Source organism: Staurois parvus, unplaced genomic scaffold, assembly GCF_062004578.1.
Source record: "Staurois parvus isolate SC_StPar_1 unplaced genomic scaffold, SC_StPar_1.0 ptg000286l, whole genome shotgun sequence".
NCBI classification, from domain to species: Eukaryota; Metazoa; Chordata; class Amphibia; order Anura; family Ranidae; genus Staurois; species Staurois parvus.
This window is the reverse complement of record NW_028318082.1, coordinates 2,868,374-2,884,339: the sequence shown is the minus strand read 5'-3', so window position 1 is coordinate 2,884,339 and position 15,966 is coordinate 2,868,374. Positions and strand designations below refer to the sequence as shown.

Here is a 15,966-nt window from a genome sequence, read left to right as displayed (position 1 = left end):
ATAGTAAGATTAGTAATGTTTTTTTGAAGTTGTAATTTTTGTCACAATTTTTGGGAAAATGAAGAAATTGAATACAATTTTTTTTTATTTTTTTACAAACAGTTACCAGTACAATACACCGTCACCATATGACTGGTGTGGCAGTGATCAGGGATACTGACTGGTGACAGTATGAAGCTAAGCCAATCTCAACGTCATAACACTAAGCAAAGCAGTCATGAATGGAAATCTTTCATTACCGTTTTGCTTACAATAAAATCGTGATCGCTATGACCAATTATAACGTTCACATGATACACGATTACCAGTAACAGTGGACACAGCGGTCACAGGAGCAGCCTGCTCGTGACGCCCACCTGCAGTATATGTACAGTGGGCAGGTGTCAACAGGTTAAAAACATGTCTTATTTAAAAAAAAAAAAGCTAAAAAAGGGCATTTTACTCCTTTTCCTTACCTTTTTCACAGGTTCTTCTTCATCAGAGTCACTCTCCTCTGAACTGCTTTCTTGATTCTTCTGTAGCACTGCAGCAATCCGTGTTGTAGTTTTCCCAACACTAGGCTGTGCTGCAGGTTTTGGAGTAGCTGCAGCAAGCTAGAGGGAAAAAAAAAAAAAACAAAGGACTTATGATTGAAGGAATAAACTTGCAGAACTTGCAGTCCTCAGGTTATAGTGCAATCATGTCTCAGAAATCCATGCTAGAATTTGGCGTTAAAATATATCTGGTGAAATATACTAGGTTTCTGTTAGTAACCATTCAAAAGTTGGTTGCATTGAAGTCACTGAGAACAAAAATGGAGACCAGGAGTTCCGGCTTCCCCGGTACATACATGTCCAGGTGATTCAGAAGTACTTAAAGAGTATGTAAACTCAACATTTCATATTCCCGATATGTGCCTGCTGTACCATGTACTTGTATGAAAAAGAATCTTGTTCCCTTTGTATTGCTTCCTGTGTGTGAAATCCCCAGTGTTCCTGCCAGTCCCTCTGCTTTCCTATTAAAAACTGACCACACACGGCATGAGAGCACAGTGTGGTCAGTTCTCTAGCTGTGCTGAGAACTCATCCTGCTCTTCTCCAATGATCAAACACGGGCTGACACACACCCCCACCTTCCTGCACAGCCATTCTCTGGAAAGACGAATGTTCTGCTGTTTCTCCTCCTCCAGCTTTCTGAGCTCCTTATGGAGCTGAGGACAGAGGGTATTGATCATTATATTATCTATACATGCATTTTTTACATTTCATTTCTATTTAAACTGTGTGGATTGTTTTAAAAGGTGAGGTTTCATATATACTTAGCAATATATATATACACTGCATATATACTGAGCAAGAAGATGAATATAACAAGCAATTTTCAAAAGAAGGTTACAAATGATACCCTAAGTATTTCTCTCAAGACAGGTACTCTCTCAAGCCACACACACACACACACACACACACACACACACACACACACACACACACACACACATAGTATAGAGTATAGAAAAGAATCACCCCCTCCACCTTTAAAATAATGACATTTTATTGCTTTGCAGCCTGAAAAGCAACAAAAAATAATCACGGAGTTGGGAAAAAAAGATTACCCCTCTCCTAAAAATGACTTTTAAACTCAATCAGGTATAGCTAAGCACCTTCTTAATGGCACACAAATCCATTTGACTTTCATCTGATCAGCTGTGGTCATTTTGATTAGCTCAGCATGAAAAGAGCTTTCCTGGAGCACTTTAATCCCTGGTAGTGCAACTGAAGCAAAGAATCAACAATGGGTGGCAAGGCACTGTCAAAAGATCTCCAGGATAAAGTTGTGGACAGGCACAAGTCAGGAGATAGATCCAAAAGAATTTCAAAGACGTTATCAATGCCTTGAAGCACAGTGAAGGCTATTATTAAGAAGTGGAAGGTATTTGGTACAAAACAGACCCTCCCTGGATCAGGACGTCGCTACCAACTGGATGAAAGAGCCAGGAGGAAACTGATCAGAAAGGTTACCAAGAGGCCTACAGCAACTCTGAAGCAGCTGAAGGAATTTATGACAAAGATGTCACTGTGTGTGACAATATCACAAATGCTCCACAAACGTGGCTTGTATGGGAGGGTTGCAAGAAAAAAAAAGCCACTCCTTAACCACTTGCCTACCCAGGCACTCTTCCCCCCTTCCTGCCCAGGCCAAATTTTCAGCTTTCAGCACTGATGCACTTTGAATAACAATTGCATCATTTATATCTTCTTTTTCATACAAATAGAGCTTTCTTTTGGTGGTATTTACTCACCACTGGGGTTTTTATTTTTTTCACTATAAACAAAAATAGGAGCAAAAAATAATAAAGTTCGTTTTTATTATAAAATTTTGTAAACAGGTAATTTTTCTCGTTCACTGATGTGCATTGATGAGGCTGCACTGATGATGGACCGATATGAAGCACTGATAGGCAGCACTGACTGGCGGCACTGACAATCAGTCCCCTGATGATCAGGGCAGATCTTCCCTGTCATATTTGCCGGTTATGTGACAGCGTGAGGAAAGTACTGCCGATAACCGGCAACTGTATTTACATTGTGATCTGCTGTGTCAGTGGACATAGCTGATCACGTGGTAAAAGGCCGCTGTGATTGGCCTTTTACCTCATCACGGGGTCAGCTGTAGGACACAGCTATCACCGACAGCGCCGAGTGCATGCTGCTGGGGACGCGTTCTAGGAATACATCCTGGACACCCTCCTAAAACTGGACAACCGTGCTGTAGCCGTCTTTCAGCTAAAGTGTGGTTGGGAAGCGGTTAAGAAAGTCCACATGCAGTCATAACTGAACTTTGCCAAAACGCACCTTTCTGAGGCCACATGGAAAAAAGGGTCAGATGAGACTAAAATTTAATTATTTGGCTTCAACACTAAACGATATGTCTGGCGGAAATCCAATATAGCTCACCATCCAAATAACACCATTCCTACAGTAAAGCATGGTAATAGCATGTTATGGGAGTGTTTCTATACAGCAGGGACTGGAGCACATGTCAAGATAGAAGGGAAATTGGATGGGGCAAAATACCGCCAAAGTCCTGAGGAAATTCTACTGCCCTTTGCCAGAAAGTTGTCAATGGGAAGGTTGACCATGACAATGACTCAAAGCACACAGCAAAAATGACCATACAGTGGTTGAAGGAGAAAGTGAATGTCCTTGCAAGGCCTAGTCACAGCCCCATTGAAAATCTGTGGAATAACTTGGAAAACTGCAGTCCACAAACAGTCACCAACAAATGTAACTGAACTTGAGCAGTTCTGCAAAGAAGAGTGGGTAAATCTTGCAAAGTCTAGATGTGCAAAGTAAGTAGAGACATATCCCAACAGGCTAAAGGCTCTAATTAAAGCAAAAGGTGATTCAACAAAATACTGACACAAGGGGGTGATCCTTTTTCCAACTTAGTAATTCTGTTTTTAATTTTTTCCTGACATGTTGGTGTTATGTCTTTCACTTGGATGTTATAAGTTGCACTGAGTAAATACAGCTGGATAAAACAAAAACTGTGTCTTCATTTCAGGCTGCAAAGCAACAAACTGTGATTTTAAAGGGAGGTGAGCACTTTGACATTAACTCAACTTGCCATGTTTGGAGGAAGAAAAATGTTGACTATGACCCCCAGAACACCATCCCTACAGTCAAGCATGGAGGTGGAAACATTATGCTTTGGGGTTGTTTCTCTGCTAAAGGTACAGACCAACTTTGCTGCATTGAGGAGCCAAGTATTTTAAAGTCTTGGATGAGAACCTTCTTCCCTCAGTGAAGATGGGTCGTGGATGACAACACTGAAGATGGGTCAGCATGACAATGACCCAAAACATACCACCAAGGCAACAAAGGAGAGGCTCAAGAAGAAGCACATTAAGGTCAAGGAGCAGCCTAGCCAGTCTCCAGACCTTAATCCTTTAGAAAATGTATGGAGGGAGCTGAAACTTCGAGTTGCCAAGAAACCTTACGTGTTTAGACTGTAAATAAGGATGGACCAAAATCCCTGCCAAGATGTGTGCAAACCTGGTAGCCAACTACAAGAAACATCTTACCTCTGTGCTTGCCAACAAGGGCTTCTTCACCAAGTACTAAGTCATGTTTTGCTTGGGGATCAAATACTTATTTTACTCACTGAACTGTAACTCAATTTATAACATTTGTATGATGTGTTTTTTTCTTGACTTTTGGTCGATATTCTGTATTTATTATTTAAAATACACCTATGATAAAAATTATAGACCCTTAATTTCTTTGTAAGTGGCCAAACTTACAAAATCTACAGGGGATCAAATAATTATTTTCCCCACTGTACATACACATCTTTCTTTCATAGGTCGGTAAGCATAGGTGTTAGAAGGGAGTGGATAGTTTTAAGAGTAGTTATGGTTGTCCAAAATTCCACTTTAAGAAACTTAAAGTTCTGGGTTCTACCATACAAATAGGAAGCGTGACAATTTTCTACAGCTGCATTTCCTGAGGAGATGATGGGTGGTATATGAAAAACGGGGAGTGTGTGGGGTTTTAGTTAATTGACCTTTTCATTTTTTGTAAAATGGTGAACTCACACTTTAACTACAGTTCTGCAAATAACATAGGCAACAGCAGAATTGTCCTGCTGCCAATTACAACTTGACTGTGGGAAGCTATTGATGCGCCAAAATTAAAAATTTCAGTTTTATTTAAAAACCTGTCCCCCGGCATCTGCAGCTTAGGACAGAAAGACAGCAACACAATGTCCTGGTTGAGATGGAAGGAAGAAACCCCCTTAAGCAAAAATGACAGCTGAGGCCATAGAACCATCTTATCATGGTGGAGCACCAGAAACAATTTCTTACAGAAAAGAGCAGCCATTTCTGGAACTCTGTGAGCCAAAGTAATGGCAACCAAAAAAATAACCTTTTGAGTCAAAAAAATAAGGGTATATTCCTGGATGAGTTCAAATAGAGAGTTCTGGAATGCAGAAATACCAAGTCGATGTCCCACAGTCTTGACCGGTGGAACAATACGTGTGACAACTTGCACAAAGGAATGTGAAAAAGACAGTCAGGGCCAAATCTACTCAAAGCCAGTCCCAGATCAACTCAGATTGGAGAAAAAGCCAGGATGCAACTCGTGACATACTTGCAAGGATGAAATCACTCACACCAAAATAAGACACTAGGTTTTTTTTTCCTGGGAGGAGACTTCCTGACTTGTTATATTGCCAGTGTTTGTTCATCCAAAACTAGAGAACACAATTTTTCTCCACAGTGAAGATGCTGCCTCATGCCCTCATAGATCAAAGTACCATGCTGGCAGCCAAACCCCTCTTCACAACTGTCCTCCCACATAATTGTGCTGTGGTGCTGTGGATAGACCTGTGCTGTGGTTTGTCTGACTAGGTTGGTTATTTTACCATCCAGTCACAGGCAGAGTAAAAACAGCTTTCCCTGCCAGATGAGGCGGTGTAGTGTGACTATATACCTTGAAGGTGAAACAGCTCTCTTATTATATATATATATATATATATATATATATATATATATATATATACATACATATATACACACACATACATACACACACACACACACACACACACACATATATTTTATATGTGTATTTAGCATTTTGCCTGTTGAGCTTTATGGCTCTGTATAGTTTAATATTATAAAGAACACAGCAGCAAGAAGAACTTATGCAGGCCATAGATGGGTCGAAAATCGGACGATTTTTCGGCCGAAAATAAAATCGGCCGATTTTCGGATTGTTAGTGGGCTATTTGTTCGGCCGTTTTTCGGTATTTTGGCCGATTTTTTTTATCGGTAAAGTTGGAAAAAAATCGGCCGATTTTCGCGGCAGTAATGGGCAAATCGGCCGATTTTTTACCGATGAAAAAAATCTTCGCATTAGCAGTGACCTGCAAGAGGAAGACAAAAAGAAGAGGAGGAGGAAGAAGAGGAGGAGGAGGAGGAAGAAGAGGAGGAGGAGGAAGAGGAGGAAGAAGTCCCATCATGCTGGTAACGTTGGCCGCTTGAACGACCGATTTTTCGTTTTTTAAAAGAAAAATCGGCCAAATTTCCAACCCATCTATGGCCTGCATTACTCCCCATTGCTTGACTTGATAGCTGCAGCGTGTCATAAGTGGGGAGACCTTGCCGGCGTGCTCATCCTTGGTTATTCATTGTCAAACATCAGTTATTTTTAATGGGTTGTCACAAAAAAAAGCTAAAAAAGGGCATTTTACTCCTTTTCCTTACCTTTTTCACAGGTTCCTCTTCATCAGAGTCACTCTCTTCTGAACTGCTCTCTTGCTTCTTCTGTAGCACTGCAGGACTCTGTGTTGTAGTCTTCCTAACACTAGGCTGTGCTGCAGGTTTTGGAGTAGCTACAGTATGCTAGAGGAAAAAAACAGACCTATGACTAAAAGAATAAACTTAAGAACTTGCAATCACATGTCTCAGCCATCCATGCTAGAATCAGTATTAAAATACATCTTTCTTGTAAAATTACTTGTAAAGTTTCTATTTAGTGACCATACAAAAGCTAGTTGCCAGTCATTTGGATCCTCTACCTCCAATGTTTCGTAAGTTACTGACCGCAAATATGGAGGTCAGGAGTTCCTACATCCCTTGCTGCGTACACATTAAGGTGACTCAGAAGTACGTAAGCAAGAGGATCAGTTTAACAGGCAGACAGCTAATATTTCAAAAGAAGGCCACCAATGACACCCTAGAATTTCTCCCAAGACAAGTTTCCTTTAAGTCATGCTTCAATGTATATTTTCTTCACAGCCACTGCTTTTCTTCTCTTAGAAAATGCCACAATTGAAGTGGAAATCTGGGATAAACCCAACTGCTCTTTAAAACTAGCCCCAGCCCCCCCCCTAAGGGAGGAAGGAAGGAAGGAAGGGAGGAGGGAGGGAGGGAGGAGGAAGGGAGGGAGGGAGGAAGGGAGGAAGGAAGGAAGGGAGGGGAGGGAGGGAGGGAGGGGAGGGAGGGAGGAAGGGAGGGGAGGGAGGGAGGAAGGGAGGGGAGGGAGGGAGGGAGGAAGGGAGGGGAGGGAGGGAGGGGAGGGGAGGGAGGGGAGGGAGGGAGGGAGGGAGGGAGGGAGGGGAGGGAGGGAGGGGAGGGAGGGAGGGAGGGAGGGGAGGGAGGGAGGGAGGGAGGGGAGGGAGGGAGGGAGGGAGGGAGGGGAGGGAGGGAGGGGAGGGAGGGGAGCTAGACCACAATGGACTTGACTGGTTCCAAGCTTTTGCTATAATTTGTGTTGCTGCTAGTAGAATATATGTAGCCAGTTTAAATTGGCATCTCATAAGGTATGAGGGTGTCAGATGCAATAGGACATACCATAGGTCTCTGGGAAAACAGGTGGTCTAGCAACGTTTGCAACAGCTTTAGGACTTTCAACCAAAATCTACAAAGCATGGAACACGACCACCATGTGTGAAGTATGTCCCTTGGGAGCGAGCAGCCTTGAAAACTGTTGTTGGAGGAGCTAGGGCAAATATGTTCTAAACAGGTGGGGACCAGTTATCTAGAGACACATTTAAAGGCCGATTCGAGTGGATGAGGCTATCATGGTCCAGATTTGTATCCAATCTTCCTTGTCTCTAGTGCTTTTAAAGGTCATGTTCCTCTTTCCTGCATTTTCAAAACATTCAGTAAGGTTTTCAGAAAATACAGTGAAGCATTTGCTTAACAAAATGTGGTCACTTTGTGGGGGGTTCCAACTGTCCTGGTGCTCCGGTGCCTCCAAAAATGTGATAGGTAGTAAGGAAATTAGATGTGTAATTTATGTTCCTTGAAAGTACAAAGTTGCTCATTGGATGCTGGGCCCCTCTATGCATCTAGGCTGTAAAAGTCTCACACATGCGGTATTCCCATAATTGGGAGGCAACAGGGAGATACTATGCTTTGGAGGAGACTTCCTGTCTTGTTTTATTGCCAGTGTTCAATCACCGAAAAGTGGCAACATAACCCTGTTATAAAGGATATGAAGATATCCCTTTGATGTTCAGTAAAGAAACACCGTTTTCCTCCTCAGTGAAAATGCTGCCTCTTGCCTTCACAATTCAGAGTACTATGTTGGCAGAGCTGAGTAGCAACCACACTACTCAACTGTGAAAATAAAAAATACAAATACTTTGGCAGTTAAAACAGCTCTCATGTATTTTATCTGTTTATGAAGCTTTTTGCCTGGAAGTCCGCTTTACATCTCTGTATATTTTGCATTATAAAGAACACAGTAACAAAAGGAACTAAATGCCCATTGCTTGACTTGAACAGCTGAGGAGTGTCATGAAGAGAGACTATGCAGTGGAGAGACCTTACTGGCACTCAAGAGATGTAACAAATGGTCGGTTATTCATCCTGAAACATCAATTTGTTTATGAACAGTCTTATTTAAAAATCTATGGGAGCAATGTACCCATTTTTGCTAACCTTTTTCACAGGCTCCTCTTCCTCAGAGTCACTCTCTTCTGAACTGCTCTCTTGCTTCTTCTGTAGTGGAGGAATCTGTGTTGTAGTCTTCCCAACACTAGGCTGTGCTGCATGTTTTGGAGTAGCTGCACTAGGCTAGACGGGAAAAAAAAGCACAGACCTATGACTGAAGGAATAAACTCAAGAACTTGCAGTTTTCAGGTTGTAGTGCAATCACATGTCTCTGCCATCCATGCTAGAATTTGATATTAAAATGCATCTTTCTTGTGAAATATGTCAAGTTACTATTAACCACTAGTCTACAGGGCACTTATACCCCCTTCCTGCCCAGGCCAATTTCCAGCTTTCTGCGTTGTCACACTTTGAATGACAATTGCGCAGTCATGCAACACTGTACCCATATGAAATTATCATTTTTTTTGTGACAGATAGAGCTTTATTTTGGTGGTATTTAATCACCTCTGGGTTTATTTTTTTTAAACAAACCAAAAACCACAGAAAATTTTGAAAAAAAAAACAAAACGTTTTTTCTTAGTTTTTGTTATAAAATTTTGTAAATAAGTGATTTTTCTCCTTCACTGATGTGCGCTAAAGAGGCTGCAGTGATGGGCACTGATAGGTGGCACTGATGGGCATTGACAGGCATCATTGATGGGCACTGTTAGGTGGCACTGATGGGTACTGATGTGCACTGGTAGGCACTGATATGTGGAATTGATGTGGCAGTGGCAGGTGGCATGGATGAGCACTGAGAGCTGGCACTAATGGACACTGGCAGGTGGCACTGCTGGGGCTACACTGATCATCAGGGCACATTGATCATCAGTGTCCTGATGATCAGTGCACATGTCCCCTCCGAGGAATGCCGATTACCGGCTCTCCTCTCCTCACGAGCTGTCAACGTGACAGCCCGTGAGGAGAGAAATGCGTAACCAGCAATTCCCTATTTACATGCGATCAGCTGTGATTGGACACAGCTGATCACATGACCGAGCCGACATCCTCGGCTCTTTCCGTGGATCGGTCATCCACGGGACACAGCGTACCGCCGATCGCCGCGCGCTCCCGGAGCCACGCATGCGCGCTGAGAATGGGAAGTCGTTATATGACATCCTCCCAGAACGAGAGAACTGCCTTGCGTCTGTCATTGGACTATATGGCCGGCGGGAGGTGGTTAAAGACCATTCAACAGCTAGTTGTTTTGCAGTGAGATTCTCTACCTCCAATATTTAGCAAATCACGGGCTGAGAACAAATATGGAGATCAGGAGCTCCTGCTTCACTTGCTGCATACATCAGGATCAGTTTAACATACAGACAACTAATATAAAAAAAGGTCACCAATGACAATCTAAGCATTTCTCTCAAGACATTTCCTTTAAGTCATGCTTTGATATATATTTCCACCACAACCACTGCTTTTTTTCTTAGTAAATACTAATATTAATGCCTGCCATTTCACATTTAGGTATATGGCAACAAGCTAAAATTACCAACTGGTGAACTTCTGGTTTCTACCATACAAATAAGAAGTCAAGCAAAATGACAAGCTTCTACAGCTGCATTCTCAGATTACAAAAAAAAAAAAAAAAAAAAATGCATGGAGCGGGAGAAAAAGCTCTTACACTAACAGCAGGTGCATTGCTGGGGCCTGGAAACGCAGCACCTGACCTCGGCAGCACCAGAGTGACAAAGCCATATGAGGAGATGAATGGTATATTCTGCCAAAAAAAAAAAAAAAGGGAGGGTGTAGTGGGTTAGTTCAACTTTCCATTCTTTTGTGAAAAGGTGAAGTAACACCAACTACAGTTCAAAAAGTAACAAGAGTTCACAAAGCCAAGAACAGAATGGCACTGTTGCCATCTTCAATTTGAGAGATTTCACTTTTATTTAACCATTAGCCACCCGGCCTATGGCCGAATGGCGGCCTGCAAAATCCCTTAGCGTTCCGGGTGGACGCCATATGGCGTACTCCCGGGCATGCGCACTTTGCGCGCCTACAGAGCCGCGCAGCGGCGCAATCTGTCACCGGCCGTGTATGTGACCAATCACAGCAGGTCACATGACAGTTGTATACAATGGATGGCTTCATTCATGCCATCCATTGTATACTAGTGTGTGTAGCTGTGATTGGTCACAGCGATCACATGCACAAGCTGGGCTAATCACAGCTCAGCTGTGTCATGTGATTAGCTGTGGCCAAATCACAGCTAAGCACAAAAAAAATAAATAAAAAAACCCTGAATGAATCGATGTCATTCAGGTAAATGCTTGCTTATAGCAAAGTAATTCTTTGCTTTAAGCAAATTGAGTAAAAAAAAAAAATACTGATTACTTCCACAAAGTAGTACAATGTTACTATGGTAACATTGTACTACTTTGGTCATAGTGAAATATGAATAAAAAAAAAAATCGTAAAAAAAAAGAAAAAAATGTAATAAAAAAATAAAAAAAATTATATATATTTTTTTTTTCATACTGCCACCAGTCAGTGTCCCTGATCACCGCCAGGCCAGTTATATGATGACACTGTACTGCACTGGTGACAGTATGTAAAAAAAAAAAAATAGTGAAAATTATTTTTTTAAATTTTTCGAAAAATTACAAACACAATACAACTTCAAAAAACTTGCCATGCCTCTTATGAAGTATGTCGGACTGTCTACTTTGCAAAACGGGGTCATTTGTGGGATATCTGTACCGTTCTGACATTCTTGGACCTCAAGAAATTAGATTGGCTGTCAGTACTTCAGGATTGATCAATATTCAGATTTATGCCATAGTTTGTGAACTCTATAAAACTTTCCTACAAACTAAAAAATACATCCTAATTTGTGTTATTTTCACCAAAGACATGTAGTAGAATACATTTTGGCCTAAATTTATGAAGAACAATTATTTGCAAACATTTATAACAGAAACAAAGAAAAACATGTTTTTTTTTCAAAATTTTCGGCCTTTTTTTGTTAATTTAGCAAAAAATAAAAACCCCGGTGGTGATTAAATACCACCAAAAGAAAGCTCTAGTTGTGTGAAGAAAATGATAACATTTTAGTTTGGGTACAATGTTGTATGACTGCGCAATTGTCATTCAAAGTGTGAGAGCGCTGAAATCTGAAAAATGGCCTGGGCAGGAAGGGGGTAAAAGTGCCCGGTATGGAAACGGTTAAAAACTGTACAACACCCTTGGTAGCCAGTCGGTTTAAAATTATTAATCTGAAGAAAGAACAGCTGTCAATAGGATGGAAATGAACATAAACTGCACTAAAGCTGGCCATACATTATACAATTTATTTATTCAATTTCCTTTAGATTTACCTTCAACTATGTTGTGTCAGGGCTTGCCTGACACAAGTTGCATACAAATTGAAAGTGTTTAGGTTTGACCTCATATTTTATGATTTTGGTAAATCTAAAAGGAAAACTGTACAAGAAAATTGTATAATGTATGGCCAGCCTTCAAGAAGCTATAAACTAAAGCTAAAACCCATGTCCAAATAAACAATGCACTTTACGGAAGGCTTCTCGTCAATCTCTGAAGAGCTGCTTGAAGGGTCGGCAGTTGCCGGCTTTCCAACCACTGGCCTTCTGTTCAGACTTGTGGCTTTTACCTTCACTTATGTAGTTGTTATTGGAGTCTTCACGGATTGTTCTGCTGCCTTTGGGGGGGCCTTTAGTTTTTAACATTTAATTGCTCCATAAATAAAAGTTTTCTTTAGGTATTCTTTCATCAAAATGTAAATAATCCTTTCATAAATTATTTTTTTTCCTCAGAACTTGAGTTTCACTTTGAAATCATCCAGTCAAAATGTAAATCAAACCAGTCTATTTTAAGCAGGCTAACCTTGAATTGAAGACTACATGCCAGCAGGCGCTTATCTGCACGGTCCATTTTTCAAAAAATTGCAGGCCTACAGATAGGCTATACTAGCTTTCAAAAATATCTGAAGTTGAAGAATGTCCCAATGACATTCCGCAGTGCAGGGCCTAAGCAGCTTAATAAAGTACCAATATACCAATGTGGACCGATGAAATTCTGAAAAGCTATAGTTCACTTTGCTAAAGTCAGATTAGCACCACATACAGTCAGGTTGCTATGGGTAACTACACTTGTTTAACCAATTCCATACCGGGCACTTTTACCCCATTCCTGCCCAGGCCATTTTTCAGATTTCAGCGCTCTCACACTTTGAATGACAATTGCGTGGTCATACAACATTGTACCCAAACTAAAATGTTATCATTTTCTTCACACAACTAGAGCTTTCTTTTGGTGGTATTTAATCACCGCTGGGGTTTTTATTTTTTGCTAAATTAACAAAAAAAGGCTGAAAATTAAAAAAAAAAAAAAAAAATCATGTTTTTCTTTGTTTCTGTTATAAATGTTTGCAAATAACTGTTCTTCATAAATTTAGGCCAAAATGTATTCTACTACATGTCTTTGGTGAAAATAACCCAAATTAGTATTTATTATTTAGTCTGTAGGAAAGTTATAGAGTTCACAAACTATGGTATATATCTGAATATTGATCAATCCTGAAGTACCGACAGCCAATCTAATTTCTTGAGGTCCAAGAATGTCAGAACAGTACAGATATCCCCCAAATGACCCCTTTTTGCAAAGTAGACAGTCCGACGTACTTCATAAGAGGCATGGCGAGTTTTTTAAAGTTGTAATTTTTTTGTCATTTTTCGGAAATGAAATAAAAAAAAAAAAAAGATTTTCACTATTTTTTTTTTACATACTGTTACCAGTGCAGTACAGTGTCATCATATAAGTGGCATGGCGGTGATCAAGGACACTGGTGACAATACGAAAAAAAAAAAATTGATAATTTTTTTATTTTTATTAAATGTTTTTCTCTTTTTTTCATATTTCACTATGACCAAAGTAGTATAATGTTACACACATACATACATACTTTTTTTTTTTTTTTTTTACACAATTTGCTTATAGCAAAGAATTACTTTGCTATAAGCAAGCATTTACCTGAATGAGATCGATTGTGTGATTGGCCCAGCTTGTGCATAGGATCGCTGTGACCATTCACAGCTAGCCACACTTGTATACAATGGATGGCATGATAGGAAGCCACCCATTGTATACAACTGTCATGTGACCTGCTGTGATTGGTCACAGCAGGTCACATGGCACTGGCAACAGGGCCGGTACACAGATCTGTCATCGGCCGTGTCCGAGGTACACGGCCGGTGACAGATCGCGCAGCTACGCGGCTTTGCTGGCATGAAAACATACATATGCCTGAAAGGACGCCATATGGAGTCCACCCGGAGGGAAGAGTGTTTTTGCCGGCCGCCATTCGGCCATAGGCCGGGCAGGAACCGGTTAATATTCTGTAAAACTGAACCTAAAAGGTAGTTAAAACATTATATATTAAAGTTAAAAAAAAAAAAACAAAAAAAAACAAAACACTCCAGGGTGTATAGTACCTTTTCAGCTGTATCCTCCTCACTGTCTGAAGCCTCGCTGGAACTTTGCTCAATTGCTTGCAAGGGTGTTTTAGCCACGCTGGTACCATTAGACTTGCCTGGTAGAGATTTAGGAGCTAGTGGAGTCTTAACCACCTTGTCAGCCTGGTTTCTTTGTTTCATCTTTACAGCAGTTGGAGTTGTCTATCCCACAAAGAACACAAAAAGAAATACATTTCCAAAACTTTAATAACCGAAAGAAATCAAATACAAAACACTTTGCTACTATTGCATACAACAAGAATCTAACCGGGAGAGTTACAGCCAGTTACTGTGCAATTTGCTATCTGTGCTATACAGACCGTTATAAATCTTACATGCACAGAACTGTAACAAACAGCAGAGTATCCAAGACAGTCAGAGAAGTAGAGAATTATAATTCTACAATGCAGTGGTCATTTTTGTGTGCTTTACAGTTGTACAGCTCAGTGAAAATATTTTCTTACTTTTAAAGTGAGCTTGTCCTACCAGGTTTGTTCCATGTAGACAAATGGAAATCCCTTTAGGCTGGAAAAAACCCCTGAAATTTTGTTTGAAAAGAATAATCAAGTACTGAATCCCCTGTCAGGAATAAATGTCTGTTTCCCCAATGGGCAGATTAACCATATTAGTACTGGTTACCACAAGCTTATCAAAATGTTACAGCTGTAGCAGTAACATAATTAAATGAGAAATCATGGTATACAGTGTTCTCTTCGCCACTTCGCGCTTCATGTTTTGCGGCTTCAGTACTTCGCGGGTCAGCAGCCACATTGTGGAAAGGAGCGTTGTTTCAGCGCCCTTATCGATTGCCACTCGGACCCACTGAGCGATGAAGACCTCCTTGAGATGACAAAGTCTGCAAGTGAGGAAGAAAACAGAGGAAGACGAAGAAGAAACTGAAAAGCGTGGCCTTACCCTGGAGAATCTGCAACAATTGTGCAACATGGCAAGAGCGATGCAACAATTTGCACAAGACATTGACGACAATATGGTTCGAGCTGTCGAGTTCAGCAATCGCGTTGACGGAGTTATGTCCTTGTACAGGGGAATTTTGAAGGAAAAGAAAAAACAAAGACAACAACTACCCATCACCATGTTTGTCTCCAAGGTAAAGCCCCCGGCTCTACCGTCAGCGCCTCCAGCAGAAGAGTCTCCGAGTCAAGTGAGAGCCTCTCCTCCGCCACCAACACAAGACTCTTCGCCCCTCTCAGAAAGCAATGTTGATTAATGTTTATTACTGTATAAGGTTTTGTAATTAACCCTATTGTAATTAGCACTGACACGTTTAAGTAAATATGTATACAGTACTGTTGTAATTTTTGTCTTAAATGAGTAAAGTATGAATACTGTTTACATATTTAAAACATTCTCGTACAGTACCCGCATACACAAAAATTCCTGGGGGCAAATACTACTTCGCGGTTTTTCAGCTTTCACGGAAGGTTCTGGTCCCCATTAACTGCGAAAAACGAGGGATCGCTGTACATAGTTACATTAGTTACACTGGCTTTGCATTCAAAGAGTTGTCTGAAAGGCTGCTGTGCTGGGCAGCAAACCTGTGTTCAGAATGCTTACCAGCTGCTCAGTACGGGACCCAGAAACAAGTGGAAATCACTGGAATAGCAGTACCTACTCTGAGGATTTCCAGGTTTCAGAGGTATCGGCCAGGTATGGAATATACATAGTTACATTGCTCCAAGCTAGACCAATGTACCCATGTAAAATAATGCAATTCATTTTTAAACAGAAAAACCACTCAAAATTGGTCACCCACTTTCAGATGGATGAATGTACTGAATTACTCCTAGATTGTATACCTTAGAGCTGTTGTTTGATATTATAATAGTCAATTGCTTTAGAGGACCGGGATCTTTCTTCCTTGCTGGAGCAAGAAGGAGCATGCCTAAAGTGTTTTTTGCTCTCCTCTGGATAGACAGCAGGATTTGGATCCTGAAGACACAAAGTGCTTTAATTTGGTTTTGTCCTTAGGTTCAATTTAATTGTTTTTTTTTTCAACCCACTTATGTGATTTAACGACAGTTTTCATTAAAACAAAATCTT

The 15,966-nt window shown here is 40.8% G+C and overlaps 1 protein-coding gene across 1 annotated transcript in view; it reads right to left on the bottom strand.

Moving 5' to 3' along the window:
• TCOF1 (treacle ribosome biogenesis factor 1) overlaps window positions 1–15,966 on the bottom strand; it is a 128,225-nt gene that overhangs the window by 17,052 nt on the left and 95,207 nt on the right. Inside the window, exons 25-28 of the mRNA XM_089682125.1 lie at window positions 13,885–14,067; window positions 8,435–8,569; window positions 6,251–6,388; window positions 456–593 (exon numbers count right to left, since the gene is read on the bottom strand). Of these exons, the coding sequence (XP_089538251.1) occupies window positions 456–593; window positions 6,251–6,388; window positions 8,435–8,569; window positions 13,885–14,067 (594 nt within the window). The remainder of the gene's footprint in view (window positions 1–455; window positions 594–6,250; window positions 6,389–8,434; window positions 8,570–13,884; window positions 14,068–15,966) is intronic.